This window comes from Bombus flavifrons, chromosome 6 (genome assembly GCF_040668555.2).
Source record: "Bombus flavifrons isolate JBK064 chromosome 6, iyBomFlav1_principal, whole genome shotgun sequence".
Lineage (NCBI taxonomy): Eukaryota > Metazoa > Arthropoda > Insecta > Hymenoptera > Apidae > Bombus > Bombus flavifrons.
Window position 1 is genome coordinate 7387556 of NC_138447.1, and position 16939 is coordinate 7404494.

General features: G+C 42.8%; 1 protein-coding gene across 15 annotated transcripts in view; it reads right to left on the bottom strand.

The window, feature by feature from the left end:
- The window catches only part of Ca-alpha1D (Ca[2+]-channel protein alpha[[1]] subunit D), a 62486-nt gene that overhangs the window by 19840 nt on the left and 25707 nt on the right, over positions 1-16939 (bottom strand). For 12 of the 15 annotated variants that reach the window (XR_011173430.1, XM_069115578.1, XM_069115574.1 and 9 more), the window contains exons 7-24: positions 16279-16475; positions 16091-16194; positions 13453-13616; positions 12854-12956; positions 12571-12716; positions 12372-12445; positions 12150-12301; positions 11932-12049; positions 11751-11843; positions 11540-11660; positions 11273-11364; positions 7749-7921; positions 7565-7671; positions 7343-7463; positions 6080-6209; positions 5852-6018; positions 5433-5520; positions 4705-4812 (exon numbers count right to left, since the gene is read on the bottom strand). Coding sequence is in view for 14 of the 15 variants with exons in the window: in XM_069115578.1 (XP_068971679.1) it covers positions 4705-4812; positions 5433-5520; positions 5852-6018; positions 6080-6209; positions 7343-7463; positions 7565-7671; positions 7749-7921; positions 11273-11364; positions 11540-11660; positions 11751-11843; positions 11932-12049; positions 12150-12301; positions 12372-12445; positions 12571-12716; positions 12854-12956; positions 13453-13616; positions 16091-16194; positions 16279-16475 (2258 nt within the window). In the remaining variant the exon portion in view is untranslated. Of the gene's footprint in view, positions 1-123; positions 232-4704; positions 4813-5432; positions 5521-5851; positions 6019-6079; positions 6210-7342; positions 7464-7564; positions 7672-7748; positions 7922-11272; positions 11365-11539; positions 11661-11750; positions 11844-11931; positions 12050-12149; positions 12302-12371; positions 12446-12570; positions 12717-12853; positions 12957-13452; positions 13617-16090; positions 16195-16278; positions 16476-16939 lie in introns of all 15 variants that reach the window. The other 3 variants (XM_069115585.1, XM_069115573.1, XM_069115576.1) reach the window with 2 other exon arrangements.

Here is a 16939-nt window from a genome sequence, read left to right on the forward strand (position 1 = left end):
GACGAAGATGTAGAAGAAGAAGTAGAAGAAGAAAGAGAAACGAGATAGACGTGGTAGAGAGAAGAAGAGAAAAGTTCTCGTTGGCTTAGTATAAACTTTCTAAGTGGTGGTGGTTGGCTTTACCTTAAACAGCTGTACCCCGATAACAGCGAACATGAACTGTAGGAGATAGGTGACCAACATAATGTTGCCGATCGTTTTAATGGCGACAATCACACACTTCACTACGTACTTTATACGTAGTTGGTTGAGGGCAGGCGAGCAGGGCGAACGAGCACAGCGGGGAACACGGGATCGTGAGACAGACAGACAGAAAGAGAAAACAAAGAAAATACAAAGTAGCATTAATCAAGGGTTTGGCTAGTTTCGCTCGTGGAGCTAGGTATCTTAATTACGAGGGGCTTTAGGGCTGGGGCAACGGGAATTTCGCTATTTGCCAACGTATCGTCGTATCATTTCGATCGTTGCACGCTTTTCCTTCCGCGTTTTCTCTTTTTCTTTCAAAAAACTTTCTTTCTTTCTTTCTTTCTTTCTTTCTTTTCAATTTTCGTTGCTCGCGTTCGTCTTCCCTTAATCTCTCTGCAACGCTTCCCTTTCGTTTTCCTACCCTGTTTTCTCACCACCTCTCGGATCGCGTACGAACGAGCGTGCGTTTCCTATTACATTTTCGCATCGTAGCATCGACTTGCATCGAGACGTCGCTTTCGTCGGCTTTTCCCTTCGCGAATTCGTTTCGTTCTCGCGACACGGCGTTTCTCAACCACCCTCGTTCATCGTCAACGATAGTCCCGTCTTTCAGCCAGTCTTTTCGTCCCCCTTTTCCGTTTTCCTGGCTTTCGTTTCTCCTCTTTTTGTGCTCTCTCTCTCTCTCTCTCTCTAGTTTCCTGTTTTATCTATTCCGCTTTTTCTCTCAAAATTTCTCTTTTCGTAAATCGTGAACTAAGCCCTCGCCATCCATCCAACCCACTAGTGCTCGATGTTTTTCCTCGGCAATGCACCTATGGGGCCTCGTACGGGATTAACGTATTTTCTCGTCGAATCTAATCTTCGGAAACCTTCGATCGTAATTGTTTCGCTTTCGATCGTCGTCGGCTAGGCAAAACTTTCGTCGCTGTTCGTCGCCGAATTGCTTCGCGGATCTCGATCGCGATCTTCTTCCTTCGGCCGTACGTTGCCGTCATATACGCTGGCGTCAGCAGGTACGCGTCTTACGCCGATAACACGATCGACTCGACGTTACGTTCGACCGTGCGCAAAATAAAAGAAAAGTCGAATTTTCTGACGACAGAGTAGATAACGGTACGTATCGTAAAAACTTGTTGTTCCTTTAAGCGCTTGATTTCTTTAGTCAATGGAAGCGCTGTGTCTGAGATACACGAGCAAACCAAACTACAAGAACGTTCTTCCGGTTCCAACGACAGATCTGTTCGATCGTGAAGAAAAGTAACTGGCATCGCAGACGCGTTATGCGTAACTAACACCTTCTGGGATATTTCATTCGCGATCTACGTTTCACAGTTTCTTTGTAAGAACCTCTCGAGTTTCATCGACCGAAGCAGCACTTTTCCGACTGCCAACCCATGTAATTTTCACCCTCTCGCACTCTTTCCAGGCACCAAGGACACGTTTTTCACTCGCCTTGCGCCTCTCGTTTCGTCGACGGAACGCAACCAACGCAAATCGTCGGAGGCTCGACGATCGAACCAAAGGAAACTGCGTCCTTGGAGCTTAAACGATCGCTCGTGAATCGAAGGAAACGGCGAACTAAAGCGTCTGGCGACAACTATCGGGTCGTTGACGATGCATCGACGCGTAAGAGACGCGTCGAGGCTCGTGCGTGTGATCGTCGATATCGTTGATATCGTGGAGGAGCGCGTAACGACGAGGGATCGATACGCGGCGAAACTACGCGTTCGACTACGTGGTCCGCTTCTGTCTAACGATTCTAACGCTAATTAAACGAAGCAACCAAGGTACACTATGCTACGACTCGTCTAAGTTTGCTCGCTAAGCGTTTCCTCCGCTGTCGAACTTCATTCCTGGCGATCGCGACAAACACGAGCTACGTTCTAATCGTAGCGCGTGAAAATATTCGAACGCGTGGATAATTCTCTCGGAATATACGCGAAATTTTCCAACTTCGTTGAAATTATGCTCACCGGTATCGCGACGAAACAGCGTGGCGATTATCTCGTTGAAATTCGAAAGCGATCGTCCGTGTCCGCTTGTTCCTTCGTCTTCTTTTCGTTTCGATGGAAAAGATAGAGACGCGACTCGAGGCAATTCTCGCGACGCGTGTATTTTGCCTGCGTATTTTCCTAAAACGTTTAGCAACGAGCGTTCGAATATCTCGGCGAGCCTCGCGTAGCTAAACGAAGAGAAATGTAGAATCGATCTCTGAAATATATGATATGATGAAATGTAATCGAGGACGGGACGGGAAAAAAATTCTGCGAGTAGACCGGACAGAGAAGTGCCGTGATGCTTCGTTTCGAGGCAATTGCGGAAATCGACGAGACAAAAGGATAACGCGTTGTTCGACTCTCCGCTTTTTCTACGATTCTGTCTGGAATCTCGAGCTCGAGACCGATGCTTGCGAAAAGAGTGGCGGAACACCGAGTCCTTTCCTTCTTTCCCTTTCCTTTCTCTCGTGTTAATATAGCGGCACACCACTGCAACGCTCAGCCGGCACAAGCATGCAATTTTCAAACAATCCTCTACTATCGGTTTTAACCACGCAGCCTGTAAACGTCAGTCTCTGAGTGTCGTGTCGTGTCGTTTCGTACCGTGTCGTACCGCGTCGTATCGTGTCGGTGTTTCGAAACACGCGTACGATCTGGACCAACCATCGTCGTCGGTAACATCGTCGGTATATATCGGATCGATAGATATCCATCAATTACGCGGTGTTTCGTTTCACCGCTCGATTTGCCTGTTTGCCCGCGATATTGCGTCATATTGTCATTGCGTCCGACAACGGTTGTCCGTTTCGTATCCGCGTGTCTTTGATATTTAGTCTTCCAGCTACGGAGTCTCGAACGACCAAGTAAAGGCAAAAATAAAAAAAAAAAGAAGACAAGGGAAGAAAGAGGAAGAGAAACAGAGACAAAGACAGAAGTAGAAGAAAGAAAGAGAGGAAAAGAGAGACAAAGAAAGTCGTAGGTGTCCAGACAAAGGAGAAATAAACGAAGATACGAAAGCCAAAGTCGAAAGACCAAAGACCATATAATAGATCTTGCGAAAAGCCGCTTTCTGTAAAATTGTTTCCTCCGAAAAGTGGTGACGTACACGCATACACATATATAGATAGTATGTAGATGTATGTGCGCGACAGCGAACTTCCATCCCGTCTCTATCTACGTTCTTTTTTCTTTTCTTTTTTTTTTTTCTTTTTTCTTTTTCAGCTACCATCTCATCTCCCCCCGGTCACTCGTCTATTACGTAAATCGTTCGATACGTAAGTATACGTTATATAGTACGTATAGATATATTTGTTGCTCGAAACGTAACAAAAGGACAGAAAATGAAAAGAATCGGCCGCTTATCGGCCAGCTATCGATTACGATCGTCTTTCCTATGCTAGCACGATAGTTTAGTAGAAACAGTGTTCCATCAACGATTTCGCGAGAAACGATCCACTATCGATCGTCAGCAACGATCGCGACAACTCTCGCATCATTCGGCCGATTCGCGTACGCAAAGAAAAATAAAGCCTCGCCGCGCGCTTCGCGTTTTCTATTATTTGCAACGAGTTGCCACATCGTTGTCCCACGAACGACGCGTAACAGAGTGGATGATCGTTCGTAAAGCTACGACAAACGATTTTACTTTCCTGTTAAAGTGATCGCGATACGAGCCAACAGTCTTTCACGCAACGATAACAGTCTTTTAAGGACAAAGAAAGTGCGACTGTTTACGCGGCAACGTTCGAATCGATGTAAACGCTTGTGGAAAGATCGCGAATGTAAATCAACGAGTTGGACGCGTTCGTGTAAAAGCGATCATCTCGCTTGAAACGAAATTCGTTTACAAAGAGCGTAAAAGTGTCGCGAACAGGGGCAGTCGTTCGATCGTTAGGCTACACGTAATATCGATGGAAAGAAAGAAAAACGTTCGAGGGGAAGAAGAAATCAAGGTAATCCCAGTGAGAGGTTTCGGGGAGAGAGTGTCGAGACAAGAAACCCAATGAACAAGTTACACGCAAAACAGTTCGTTTCACAGGGAAGGTACCCAGAGGTGCATCTGTCGGAAAAAACAACGTTTGCTTCGTGCCCGCGCCTCTCGACGATTATTTCTCCCAGTCTTTCTTCTCCACTCTTTCTTTTCTTTTCTTATTTCTATCTATTTTCTTTGACTCGAAACGACGATACGCAATGGACAGAAAACGGAGAAAGTGGCGAATAATCGTCGAAGAAGGCTGTCGGGATGTCGAGCAAAGGCGTACCGAGGTGGTAGACGAATTGGTAGTAGTGAGTTTGGTGATGGTGAATTATCTCGGCGTTGCATCAAACGTATGTGAAGTAATGGATGAACGAGAATGACGATAATATATGCATATAATATCGGATCGTAAGAGAGGGCTGAGGGGTCAATGAGAGGGGGGTATCGAAGGTTTTGGTTGTATATTATGCCACTCTAGTGTACTACGAGAGGTTGGAAGGAATGTCCCAGGACCGTTTAGTGTGCGGGGCCTGGCAATCCTACCTTGAACAGTTGTACGCCAATGACGGCGAACACGAACTGCAGGAGGCTGGTGACGAGGACTATGTTTCCGATAGTCTTTACCGCTACGATGACGCACTGTACTACGTGCTGGGTTCAACATTAATTATAATGTAGATTCGCTCCTTTATAAATGAGATTACGTGTGCCGACTAATTTATTACGTCGGATGTCACTCGTTTTTTTTTTTAATCAGTCTTTTTTTTACTTCTTTGTTTTTTTTCTTAGAATCGTTTACGTTTCTTTTTTTTTCTTTTCTATTTTCTTTTTTTCTTTTTTTTTTTTTTGATACTATTCTCCGAATCGCAATAGGAAACTATGGACGTAGAAGAATGGAAACAAGATAAATTATACATGGACGCAAAGTAAGTTATATCGGTTCGTTGATCGAATTTATGAATTCGTTGGAAAGAGTTTCCCTTGCAATACGGAAGATTCGAAATGTTTTACCAAAGTATCGGTAAAAGTATCGACTTTGAAAAGCAATCGCGAACAGTTTGATACCGTGCAGACTCGATGGATCGGCTTTGCTAGCTTCGAAAGAACAATTGCTTGAATTTTCACGTAACTCGAATCTAAGGTCGCAACTTTGAAAGCTACTTTGGTATCAAACGTTATTCGTACGTCTACTTCGGGGCATGTGCTATATCATCCGGGACCGATTTGGCAAGTTCGCTAATTGTTCGTGGATAACGAGCGAAGAAAGATACCTTTAATCCCTTGGCACGATTGATGGCGCGTAGAGGTCTCAACACGCGTAATACACGCAGTACTTTCACCACTGAAAACGCGCCGGAACTGAAACAGAAATGGTGAAATAAACGTCTGGTTTTACACGCTGTCGCAGAAAGTTGATGGTGAAAAGTGGCGGTCAAACTTCAGGAGCAGACGGTAGTATTGATCGAAACGATTAAAAGAATTCTTTGCATCTAACATGAAAAACGTACTCGAAACGTTAGGAACAGATATTACGTTTTTCTTCAGAAATTCGTTTCTTCGACGCCAAATCGATGAAGATAAACGCGACGTAAGAGTAAAGCGTGCTCGTGAAGTTTGCTGCAGAAAACTTTTTGAAACGTCGAAAAGTAAACGTTATTTTACGGAGAAGGAAACGTCGTATAGTTCTTACCTGAAAGACATAGAGATGAGAGAAGAGCACACGACCAAAAGGTCGAGCAAATTGAACGCCGACCGGCAGAATGCACCGTCGTGTATAATAAAACCGAACGAGATCATCTTTAAACAGATCTCGATCGTAAATACCGTGGTGAAAAAATAGTCAAAATTCAGTAAAATCTACAACCACGAACAGCATGGTTACGGTGGAATTTAAACGAATATTCGTCGGTCGTCTTACCTGATTTCTATAAGAGGACGCGCGCAAAGGATCTTCGGCCGCTAACATGGCCGAAGATATCATGATACATACGAGGATCATGTTGCTGAAGTAGCTGTGGTTAGACAGCCAGTGGCAAAACACTCGAAATCTGAAACACGAACGACGAAAGTCGTTGGAATAGAAAAATATCGCGACTAACCACAATTTTTGTATATACAGGGTGGTTGGTAACTGGTGGTACAAGCGGAAAGGGGGTGATTCTAGGTGAAAAAAGAAGTCGAAAATATAGAATCAAAATTTTTCGTTGGAGGCTTTGTTTTCGAGAAAATTGACTTTGAATTTTCGCTCGGTACGCGTGCACTTTATCGCGTCTCGTTATAACGGATCTCACTGTAGATCGTTGTCTCGATGGAAAAATTAAAAAAAGAAAAGAAAATTAAACAAAAATGTTTTTATTCTATATTTTCGACTTCTTCCCTCGTGCAAAACCACCTCCCTCCGCCTGCACCACCAGTTACCAACCACCCTGTATATATGATAACGGATCTGGCATATCTACATGCAATAATAGATGCTATTTTTTCTATATCTGACTGCAAAATGTAAGCATATTATAAATAAAGTGAATTCCGAAACTAATGGAACTTTAACATTTCCTTGAAATTCTTTTCAAAAAACGATTGAATTGCAACCCATTGTTTCTTTGAAATCTTTTACCTTCATAATAATTAGAGTACGATACAATATAAAATTGAATTTCAAAGTTAAGGTCAATTTTGCTGCTACCTTTTGCAAATTTTTACCGTGTCAGAAATATAGAATAATGCTATAAATGTTCGTGATAAATCATTTTCGAACAGACTGTATATATATATATATATATATATATATATATATATATATATATATATATATACACACATTATATATACAGGGTGGTTGGTAACTGGTGGTACAAGCGGAAAGGGGGTGATTCTACGCGAAAAAAGAAGTCGAAAATGTAGAATAAAAATTTTTCGTTCGAGGCTTTGTTTTCGAGAAAATCGACTTTGAATTTTCGCTCGGTACGCGTGCACTTTATCGCGTCTCGTTATAACGGATCTTACTGTAGATCGTTGTCTCGATGGAAAAATTAAAAAATTAAAAAAAAAATGTTTATTCTATATTTTCTACTTCTTTTTTCGCATAGAATCACCCCCTTTCCGCTTGTACCACCAGTTACCAACCACCCTGTATATAAAAAATATGTTTTCGAAGAAGCACGGTAAACGTCGTTGGTACCTGTTCGTTTGCGAGAAGAGGAAGAAAGACGAACCGGCTGGAATCGGTTCTGTCTTCGTAGCCATGTTGAATTCGGACATTCTTCGTGGTCTAGCCGATACCTCGTGATCCGCACCGTCATCTAGATAAATTAAGCAGCAGGTAATTGTCATCGACGACGAACAAAGTACAAAGAGTAAATTTCCCAGACGTTTGACAAACGAAAGAAGAAAACGTAGATACCGTGCATCTCGTTGTGTTCGACTTCCTCCTCTTCCTCCACTTCCTCGTCGGATTCTATGTTCAGTCGCACCTTGGCGTGATTGTTCGTATCGTCGCTTTTCTCCGACCTGAGGACACGTTAATCGAATGAATCTTAAATCGTATTTATCTATCGATCTGCATATTATACAGGAAGATCGCTTACGTTTCCGTGTCCACGGCTGCCTCGTAATCCTCCATCGTTTCGTTAGGATCGTGCTCGAGGTCGGTTCCACCGCCTTCGTCCTCTGCACCGGTTCCTTCGCCACCGTCATCACCCTGTTCCCCGCTCACTTCGTCTCTACTCGCCGAGGCACTGTGCTGTTTATTCTTCTCTCCCTGAGAAATCCACGAATTCGTCTGTTACTCGTCGTCTATTTGTCACTAGTTGGATAGATGAGGTCTTTGAGCAAAGATTAGGATTCGTTCTGAAAAATCGTAGGGTACCGTGGCGTGCATAGCGTGTGGCGGCGACGAACGTCCAACGCCAGCGGAGAAATATGCCGATCGAGAACGGTTAATTAATACGGCAGGAAAATCTAGCGTTCGTTTCGCGCGAGATAGTTTGTCTATTAATAAGCAAAGAGAGACGTTGACTCGACGTCCTATTTAAAGTAGAAGAAACTCGAGCCGTGGATCTCGTCGAATTTCATGAAGCATCGAAGCGGAATCAACCCTCGCCCTCGGGTTAATACTCGAGAACGATCGATTTTTCATTAGCTTATCGAAAAATCACGAACGATTAAACCTTCTAACGCGAAGCTGTACAAGGTAGACGCGATGATACTTCGCCGTGAGGGTTCGTTTGTTCGATAACGAAGACGACACCGATAGCTCTCTTTCCTCCACCTTTGCCACCGCTTTTCACGCTCGAGTTACTTCGCGTATTTACTTCTAAACCGTTATAGAATTTCGTTGTATACGAAATATGGTCAAAAAGGCGGACGAACGAATAGAAAACGATAGCGAACAATAATGGAGCGAATGTTTCTGGATAACGGTTTTAATTTCGGAGTATCGGTATTCGATCGGGATGACCCCGATTTCGCGTGCGTCCTTTGTACGCGGTACGTAGTTCGCAGCAACAGTTGGAGCAAACGAGGCGTTCGGTTTAAAGGAGATGGCATAGTTCTGGGCGATTTAGCGTCGTATTAAAAATCATTTGTACAGCGACGTTCAACCTGCTCATAAAAATATATCGCGGTAGATCTAGCTGCCTCCAAGGTCGCACGGAAATGTCTTATCCGTTAAATCTTTCAGCTCGTAAAACGGTTGACCGAAGATTCGTATCTGCTTGGTAAAAATACCAGCAAATAAATATACGCGAAAATGTACGTTTCGTTAGTCGTGTGCCAACGCGGTATCCGGCGTCAGGTAGAAAAAGCGTTTTATAGAAAATGAATATTAAATAAATAATTACGTTTCGTACGTTGATATTTCTCGCGTTACGCTATGAAAAGATTCAAATCTCGGACCAAGTGCAACAATTAAATCTACTTTCACGTTGCCGCGAAATATCTTTGGAAACCATTCATCGGCATTCGTATTTATGCTGCGCGTTAATTGCAAACATCAAGCAGGTCAACAGCAACGAATATCAACAACTATCGTTTTATGGCGCGTAATTAAAAATTTGTTACGACCAGAAAACAGCGATATTTCTATCGGGAATTCGTGACCGCCCTAGATACGCGGTCGGATGAATTACGGCGCGTCGAATATTCGCAAGGTACGCGCTTTAAGACGCGTAACGGGCAATAAAAAGTCGGTCGAACGGCGTCGAAGCCGGCGTCAACGCTGGCGTCGCGACGCCTTCTGTCGAGGCAGTCGTGATTACCAGCGCGTCGGCAAACGAGCCTTCCCACTCGATGCTCTTTGAGAACGATAAAACGGCTGGCATTCTAATTTTCTTCGCCCTTGCAACTATGTAAACGCGACGACCAAACGTTTATTCGCGCGACACCGTGACGCTCGCTTTTTCCAAATGCGTCGAACGTTTCAACGTATTTACGAGTGCTCGTTTAATCCTTGGCATACCGTGGAAGATGATCGACGTCTTTTTACCAAAAAAAAAAAAAAAATTAAAGAAAAAGAAAAAACGTCTTTAAAAGATTCCGCGGATCTTTCGTCCTTGTCACGTAGTTTTTAGTTATTTTGCAAAAATGACCGCAATTAATCTTTTTACATGTCCGTTCCTACGAGCCGGAACCAACAACGTGACGCGTAGAAAAGACGTTTGACACAGCTTTGGAGAAAGATATTAGGTTGTCCGAAAAGTTTCTTTCGTTTCCATAATAGATGAACAACAATTATTTTATTGAATTAGGTATGATCCATTTCGTTATATTTGTAGCCGCGGCGAAGTTTCTGATCGGACAGTGTCATCCGTATTCGGGTGACGCTTATTCGACTACTTGCGAAGGATCGTCGTAGGTGTTTGAAAAGATATTCTACAGAAAGTTATAAAAGTAATACGAAGATGCTTTATTAAGAAAATTATTTAGAACGTAAAACTTTGAAGCATTCTATACAAAACTGAGGTAGGTCGGCACAATTTGGACAATAAGTTGTTGTTTTCTTTAAATTCCCTCGTGTGTTTGGTCGGTCCGTTCGACGTCTTTTATCCGCATAACATAGTTTGCATGCGCGTCTAATGCTTCTTCCGGAATCATTTTTCCGAACGATGATATTATGCTGACTCCGTCGAAGACAAGGATTTTCTGTATTTTCAGACAACACTAATAATTTTGCAGCTAATAATTCTCTAAATCTTCTAATAGTTACATCCTTTCTTGTTGCAATTTTGTAAACCGTCAAAGCGTTTACAACAGAAATTCCCAGAAGGAGTTGAATGCCAAGTTTTCGATACTATTTGATTCCTTTTCTAATTGTGGTGATGTAGCAGCACATGAGCTAGAGGACAATTCGAATCATGTTGTTCTTTTGCCTCGGAGTATCAACATCGTTAGGACATACGTAACGTAATAATAAATAAACTCCGTGAAACAAAGACGAATTAAAATTTTCTGGTGCTTTCCCGACCAGTATAAATAAACGAAGGTGAACAGTTTTTCAGTCTCGGTTTCGAGTGATTTTAATAGCGATCAATAACAGTTTTTAGCGAATCAGTTAGTATCGAGATTCTTAGCGAACATTCTCTGTATTTATTCATTATTTTTAAATACATTTGACAGTTTTAATATCGAGTCATCTCGTCGTTTAAACCGACCAACCATCCTCTACATATTTCTATCATTATGTTCTCGCACAATTCAATAAACTAATACAAAACAAAAGACATTGTGCGTCTATTTTATTATTGTTATAATTTATCGGACAACTTAATACATTGGTATTGAGAGACCAATTGATATTTTACGAACGTGATAGGGTAAAACGGAACATTGAATAGACGATCGTTCGACTCACTGGATATCGCAAAAGATACTGTTACGTTCGTACGCTAGATACGGGCGTCCTGTGCATTTTTGCACCGCGAGATTTGCCGCAAATGCGTCAAACTTGCAACCTACGTACGAGTTTCGCGATATACCGTTTCGATTCGTATGAAAAGTGTCTACGCGATTGCATGGATGGCGGATGACGAGCCAGTCGTTTGAATTTAGACGAAACGATCTCTATGGAAATTTATGAGAGCGCGAGCGTATTTTAAAATTGAGAAAAGCTCACCCCTTCTTCGGCTTCTTTCTCGATGGCAGTTAACGATTCGGCATCCGCGAGGTTGTCGACAGCGATGGCCAAGAAGACGTTCAGTAGGATATCTGCAATTGTCTTGGTCAAGGAACGTTAAACGAGGATAAAAATGTGTTTGTCGCGCCTAATATGTACCCTATGGTCCGTAAATATTGTCGGATGGCGTATCGAATGGAGAATGGAAAATTACGTAATTGGACGAGGCTCGTCGCTGTTTGCGTATTTTCACGGTAAAAAGGATACAGTTACCGCATATAAAGAGAATGATGAAATAGAAACAGGCGAGCATGCCAAAGCTTGAAACACCGCCATAGGCTCTAATTCCATCGTACATAACGGCGTTCCAATCTTCGCCGGTTAATATCTATAAATTGTAGGACGACGTTCGATAGTCGGATATAATCGATTTAAGCTTCGACGATCCGTTGAAAGCGTTAAAAACGTGCGAGCTTACCTGAAAGACGGTTAACAAACTTTGCCAAAAGCTGTCGAAATTGTGACGGGGCTTGTTCTGTAAATCGCTAAAATTGAATTTTCCACCAAACACCTGCGAAAAAGTGGAGAATGTTAGAGCTCGTTATCCATCGACGATGGCCGATGGACGTGGAGAGACGAGAAAGAGCGACGAATCGTACCTGCATGCCCAGCAGGGCGAAGATCACGATAAAAAGGAAGAGCAGAAGCAACAAAGACGCGATCGATTGTATGGAGTTTAAAAGGGAAGCCACCAAATTCGACAACGACCTCCAATATCTGTAAAATTCCATCGCGTTCGTTTAAGGTAAATGCGTGTAAAAATGCGCAGCGTGTTCCTTGTAGGAGGTGGCCGACAGACCTCTCCATGTAAACTTACTTTGTCACTTTAAATACCCTGAGCAACCGGACGCAACGGAGAACGGAAACGCCGAGCGGTGGCATCACGTGAGTATTCGTGAGGATCATCTCGGTGATGGAGCCGATCACGACGAAACAATCGAACCGATTGAAGAGCGAGACGAAGTAACCCTGTTCGGATAAGAAACGTTTTTATCGAGAGAAATTTTCCTTGAGAAACATCGTTTGCCGTGAAACTTACTTGAAATCCTAAGCTATACATCTTCAGCATCATCTCCATGGAAAACAACGCGATGAAAAACATGTTTGTGATCTCTGCGTAACCGAGAAGCAACGGCATTTTAAATGGAAAAGTAAGGTGCAACGTGAGGCATAATAAATCTGCATATTGGAGAAAATCGAATGTTGGAATATTAAATAGCAGCGAGAGGATCGCGTACCTTGAAAGTCATCCAACCAATGAGGTTGATTGTAGTGTTCGGTGGCCAGAACGCCGGTATTCAGGAAAACCAATACTATGATCAACCAGTAGAAAACCTGCGACTTGACTGCTTTTCTGCACGCCCTCCTCATTCTTCTGTTTACTCTGTGAATTTCCATTGCAAATTCGTGCGATCAAAGGCAAGCTAAGTAGCGAGGCTCGCTTTTCCACCTTCCGCTTTCCCCTTTATTATAACTCGCTTCAACGAAATAAAACAAGAAAGCGCGTCTCCACCCTCCTACCTGTCGAAATCCAGCTTTTTCCTTCTCCACAACGATTCTTGTTGAACCCCTTCCTCGTCACCCTCTAACTGATCCGTGCTTTCCATCTCGTTCTGTTGTTTCGCTGCGAAAGTCGTTTTATTCTTATTATCCGTTTGCTTCGTACACGAGACAAACATCCCTATACTGTACAAAAGCATTAGCGGAAAGTAAAGAAAGAAAGACGGATAGATTTTGCTGAAGTTTACGAGTGGAAATTCGTGGAACCAACAAGGTGTTTAAATAACATCGTCGCTCCTAAGTAACGGAATATATCGATAGATTTGTCGCTAAAAGGTAACGATCAGTCTGCATTACGAAATTAACCGTCGATCAACAATTAGACGAACAATTTAGAATTTTAACGATTTTGGCGCGGTAAAAGTTTTGCAAAGTCGTTCGCGATCTACGTCGTCCTCTGTCTCGTTAAACGTAAACCGAAATCTCTTGTATCTTTACGGACACGTTATCGAAGGTATCGAGGGAAGAGAATCGAAACTGAGATTCGTTTGGCTTCTTAAAAATCGTAATCCTCGAGTTTTCCATAGATGCGTTTAATAAACCGCTCGTAGATAACTCACTTTTGCCGTCCTGCATCTTCGGCTCGTCGGTTTCCGGTTCGATATCCTCGGCCTGGGTGATCCAGTCCAAATAGCCCCTCAGGTCGTCCTCGATCTGCTGCTTCTCTCTGAGTTTGTGGAAGTCGCCTCTCGCTTTTGCTTTCTCTCTCTCCTTGGAGAATTCGCTGCACCGGGCAAAGGTACGTTGGTCGCAACGCGATATCAGAGACGCCGACGAGCAGTGTAATTGAAACGCGCGCGAATGAAACGGAAATCGAGAGTCGCGTGCGAGTTTCGCGTAAATAACAAAAGGAACGAGAGCAACAGCGAGTTGCTGGTACAAAGCGAGGGGACTTGACTCGCAGTCCCTTGTCCCATGATGCGACACAAGCTGACAATCTTCCAGATTATCCGCTCTATTTTTCTCCCCGGGGCATTCGAGCCGTTTTATCGTTTAAAGCGGAACGACGACGAATTCGCTGTGCACTTTGATAAGACGCGCTTTTACGGCTCGGTCGTCTAAGCCACCGCTACGTAACGTAGACAACAAAAGGGATGTTTATATTTAAATCTTTCTTAGGAGACTGCGACACTCGAGAATCGATATATCAACCATATACAGGGTGGTTGGTAATTGGTGGTACAAGCGGAAAGGGGGTGATTCTAGGCGAAAAAAGAAATCGAAAACATAGAATACAAATTTTTCGTTTGAGGCTTTGTTTTCGAGAAAATCGACTTTGAATTTTCGCTCGGTACGCGTGCACTTTATCGCGTCTCGTTATAACGGATCTCACTGTAGATCGTTGTCTCGATGGAAAAATTAAAAAAAAAAAAAAAGAAATTAAAAAAATTTTATTCTATATTTTCGATTTGTACCACCAGTTACCAACCACCCTGTATATAATACATATGTCGGAGATGAAAAGACATCGGGGCCTTTCTTTTGGAATTTTTGGGAAGATCCCCAATACTTTAGTCTAGACTTTTCATTATAGCTGTGTTTAAATAATAAAACTTAGAAGTAGTTGTTTATCATTTAATCCGATTATGTGTGCCCGAGAATTATGACAATAGGCTTAGGCTCGAAGTGACACAACGGGTCGCTGAACGTAGCCACGGTCACGGGATGGACGTTTTTACCTAAAAGAGGTATGGAGTAGTTGTATAGCTCTCCTTAAAAATACAGTTGACCCGAGGGATACAGAGAGGTACGGAGAAGAATACATAAGCGCGGTTTGACTTGGACTGGAGAAGTTAGTTGAGTTCTACTTGTACTGTGGGCAAAGTAGTTTAGTTCTACTTGTACTGTGGGCAAATTAGTTGAGTTCTACTTGTGGACGAGTAAATTGAGTTACACTTGAATTGTGCACCAGTGAGTTCAGTTCGACTTGCACTTTGGAAGAAAGCACATTTGCTAACCCGTTGACCGTGGATTCGTTATTGAGCCTAAGATCATTGCCGTTTGCATCTCGAGTATCTAATTACTACTTGTCAAATTCTGTGATAATCATATTTGTACTAGTCGACATCTTCTCTATTGCATAACAACAATGTCTAATCCAAATGAAGATTCGTTACACGCCCCTAACCCTAATGAGAACTCGACACACATATACAGGGTGGTTGGTAACTGGTGGTACAAGCGGAAAGGGGGTGATTCTATGCGAAAAAATAAGTCGAAAATATGGAATAAAAATTTTTCGTTTGAGGCTTTGTTTTCGAGAAAATCGACTTTGAATTTTCGCTCGGTACGCGTGCACTTTATTTATTGTAGATCGTTGTCTCGATGGAAAAATTAAAAAAAAAAATTAAAAAGAGAAAATTTTTATTCTATATTTTCGACTTCTTTTTTCGCGTAGAATTCCGCTTGTACCACCAGTTACCAACCACCCTGTATATGTATGTATGTATATATGTATAAGAATAAACTCGGTTTTACGAACTTCACGTGTGGCGAGGCCGAGTAAGAGTTTCAAAAAATATCGTAAAACCGAGTAGGGTTTCGAGCCGTAACGTGGAAATTAGATAAAACGAAGATACGTTAACCGTCGATAATTGAAAGGAGAGACAGACACGGCCGGAAATGGAACAATTCCGTTGGTTATTTCGGTAGCGTAAAAGTCGAAAAAGACGTAACTCGAGGCAGCTGTAGCGTACGTACGCGTATTGTACGCGTACGAATACATTGTATTACGAGCCCGAAGAGAAGTAATTTTAGTAGCGAACAATGAATCCGTTATGCGACCAGCCCCTAACGATTGACGTACGTGTATTTATACGACTATTTGTCGCGTAGTTTTAAGAGGTAGAAACACGCTTTATAAAAATAAACCGACCGTATCGTATGGCCGTGTTACGTTCGCGTAATTCGAAAGAAGATGGAAATGCGAACAAAATTAGAAAAGAAACGGGACTCTGTCGTAGAAATTGCGTTTCGCGTCTTAAAATATACCTGGCGAACAAGATGAAATCGTAATCTTATCGTAATTAACGTCGCGTTGCCGATCAACCGCTTCGCCAGTCGCTTTAAACCCGTTTCTTTCTATCTACTTGAAGAAAAACCTTGTTTACTTCTCGTTCTTATCTTCCCTCGCGTTACAAGTACTTCTCCGACCAATTGACTCGGCCAACTCAATTTTCCTGGTCGCTTAATACTCACCCGGACAGTACACCGAGAATTAGATTCATCACGAAGAAAGCTCCCAGTATGACCATGGAGATGAAATAGATCCATTGCCACGAGCTTCCCATCGCGTCTTCGATCTAAACCAGCAAACAGACAGAAAGAAAGTATGAGATCGAGGATCGTTCGCGAATCGTTTCCACGTTCCAGGAAATCGATCTTACGTTGTAGAGCACGTCGGTCCAGCCCTCGAGCGTAACGCATTGGAAGACCGTCAACATGGCCAAGCCGAAGTTGTCGAAATTCGTAATACCCCAATTCGGACCTTCCCAGAATCGCCTGCTACAGTAGTACTCGGGTCCCACGTTATCGCACTGGAAACCGCCGGATCCACACGGAATTGGGTTGTCCATGATCGCGTCTGTGAATCCATTTCAAAAGGATATTTTTTTTCTCTACTTTTGCTCCGTTGCCTTGCGATCTTCCACACCGTATACAACTAAATCGCGATTATACAAATGGAATCCACAAGTAGAAAGTTGATCTGATTGTCGAATATTTTAACAGTTGCTATTTTTTCTACGGTTTATATGATTTAATTACTGTTATACATATTACGTTGTGTATTCTGTACTTTTTATACACCGTCGAAAATTTCCCATAAACGAACGAAGATCCGCGAGTGTAACATTGGGTCAGTTTAGACCCGCGGTGAAGCTAGTCGCGACGCTAGAGCGAGACGTTCGAACCGAAAACCTGAAACGACGCTAACGAACCAGGTCGTGCGACAGCTTTGAGACTTTGAAAAGTATCATTCTTTAGTCGAAAATATGGTCGACGAAAGACGATGATCGATACAGAGCGATGGTCTCGTAAGTGTGCGAA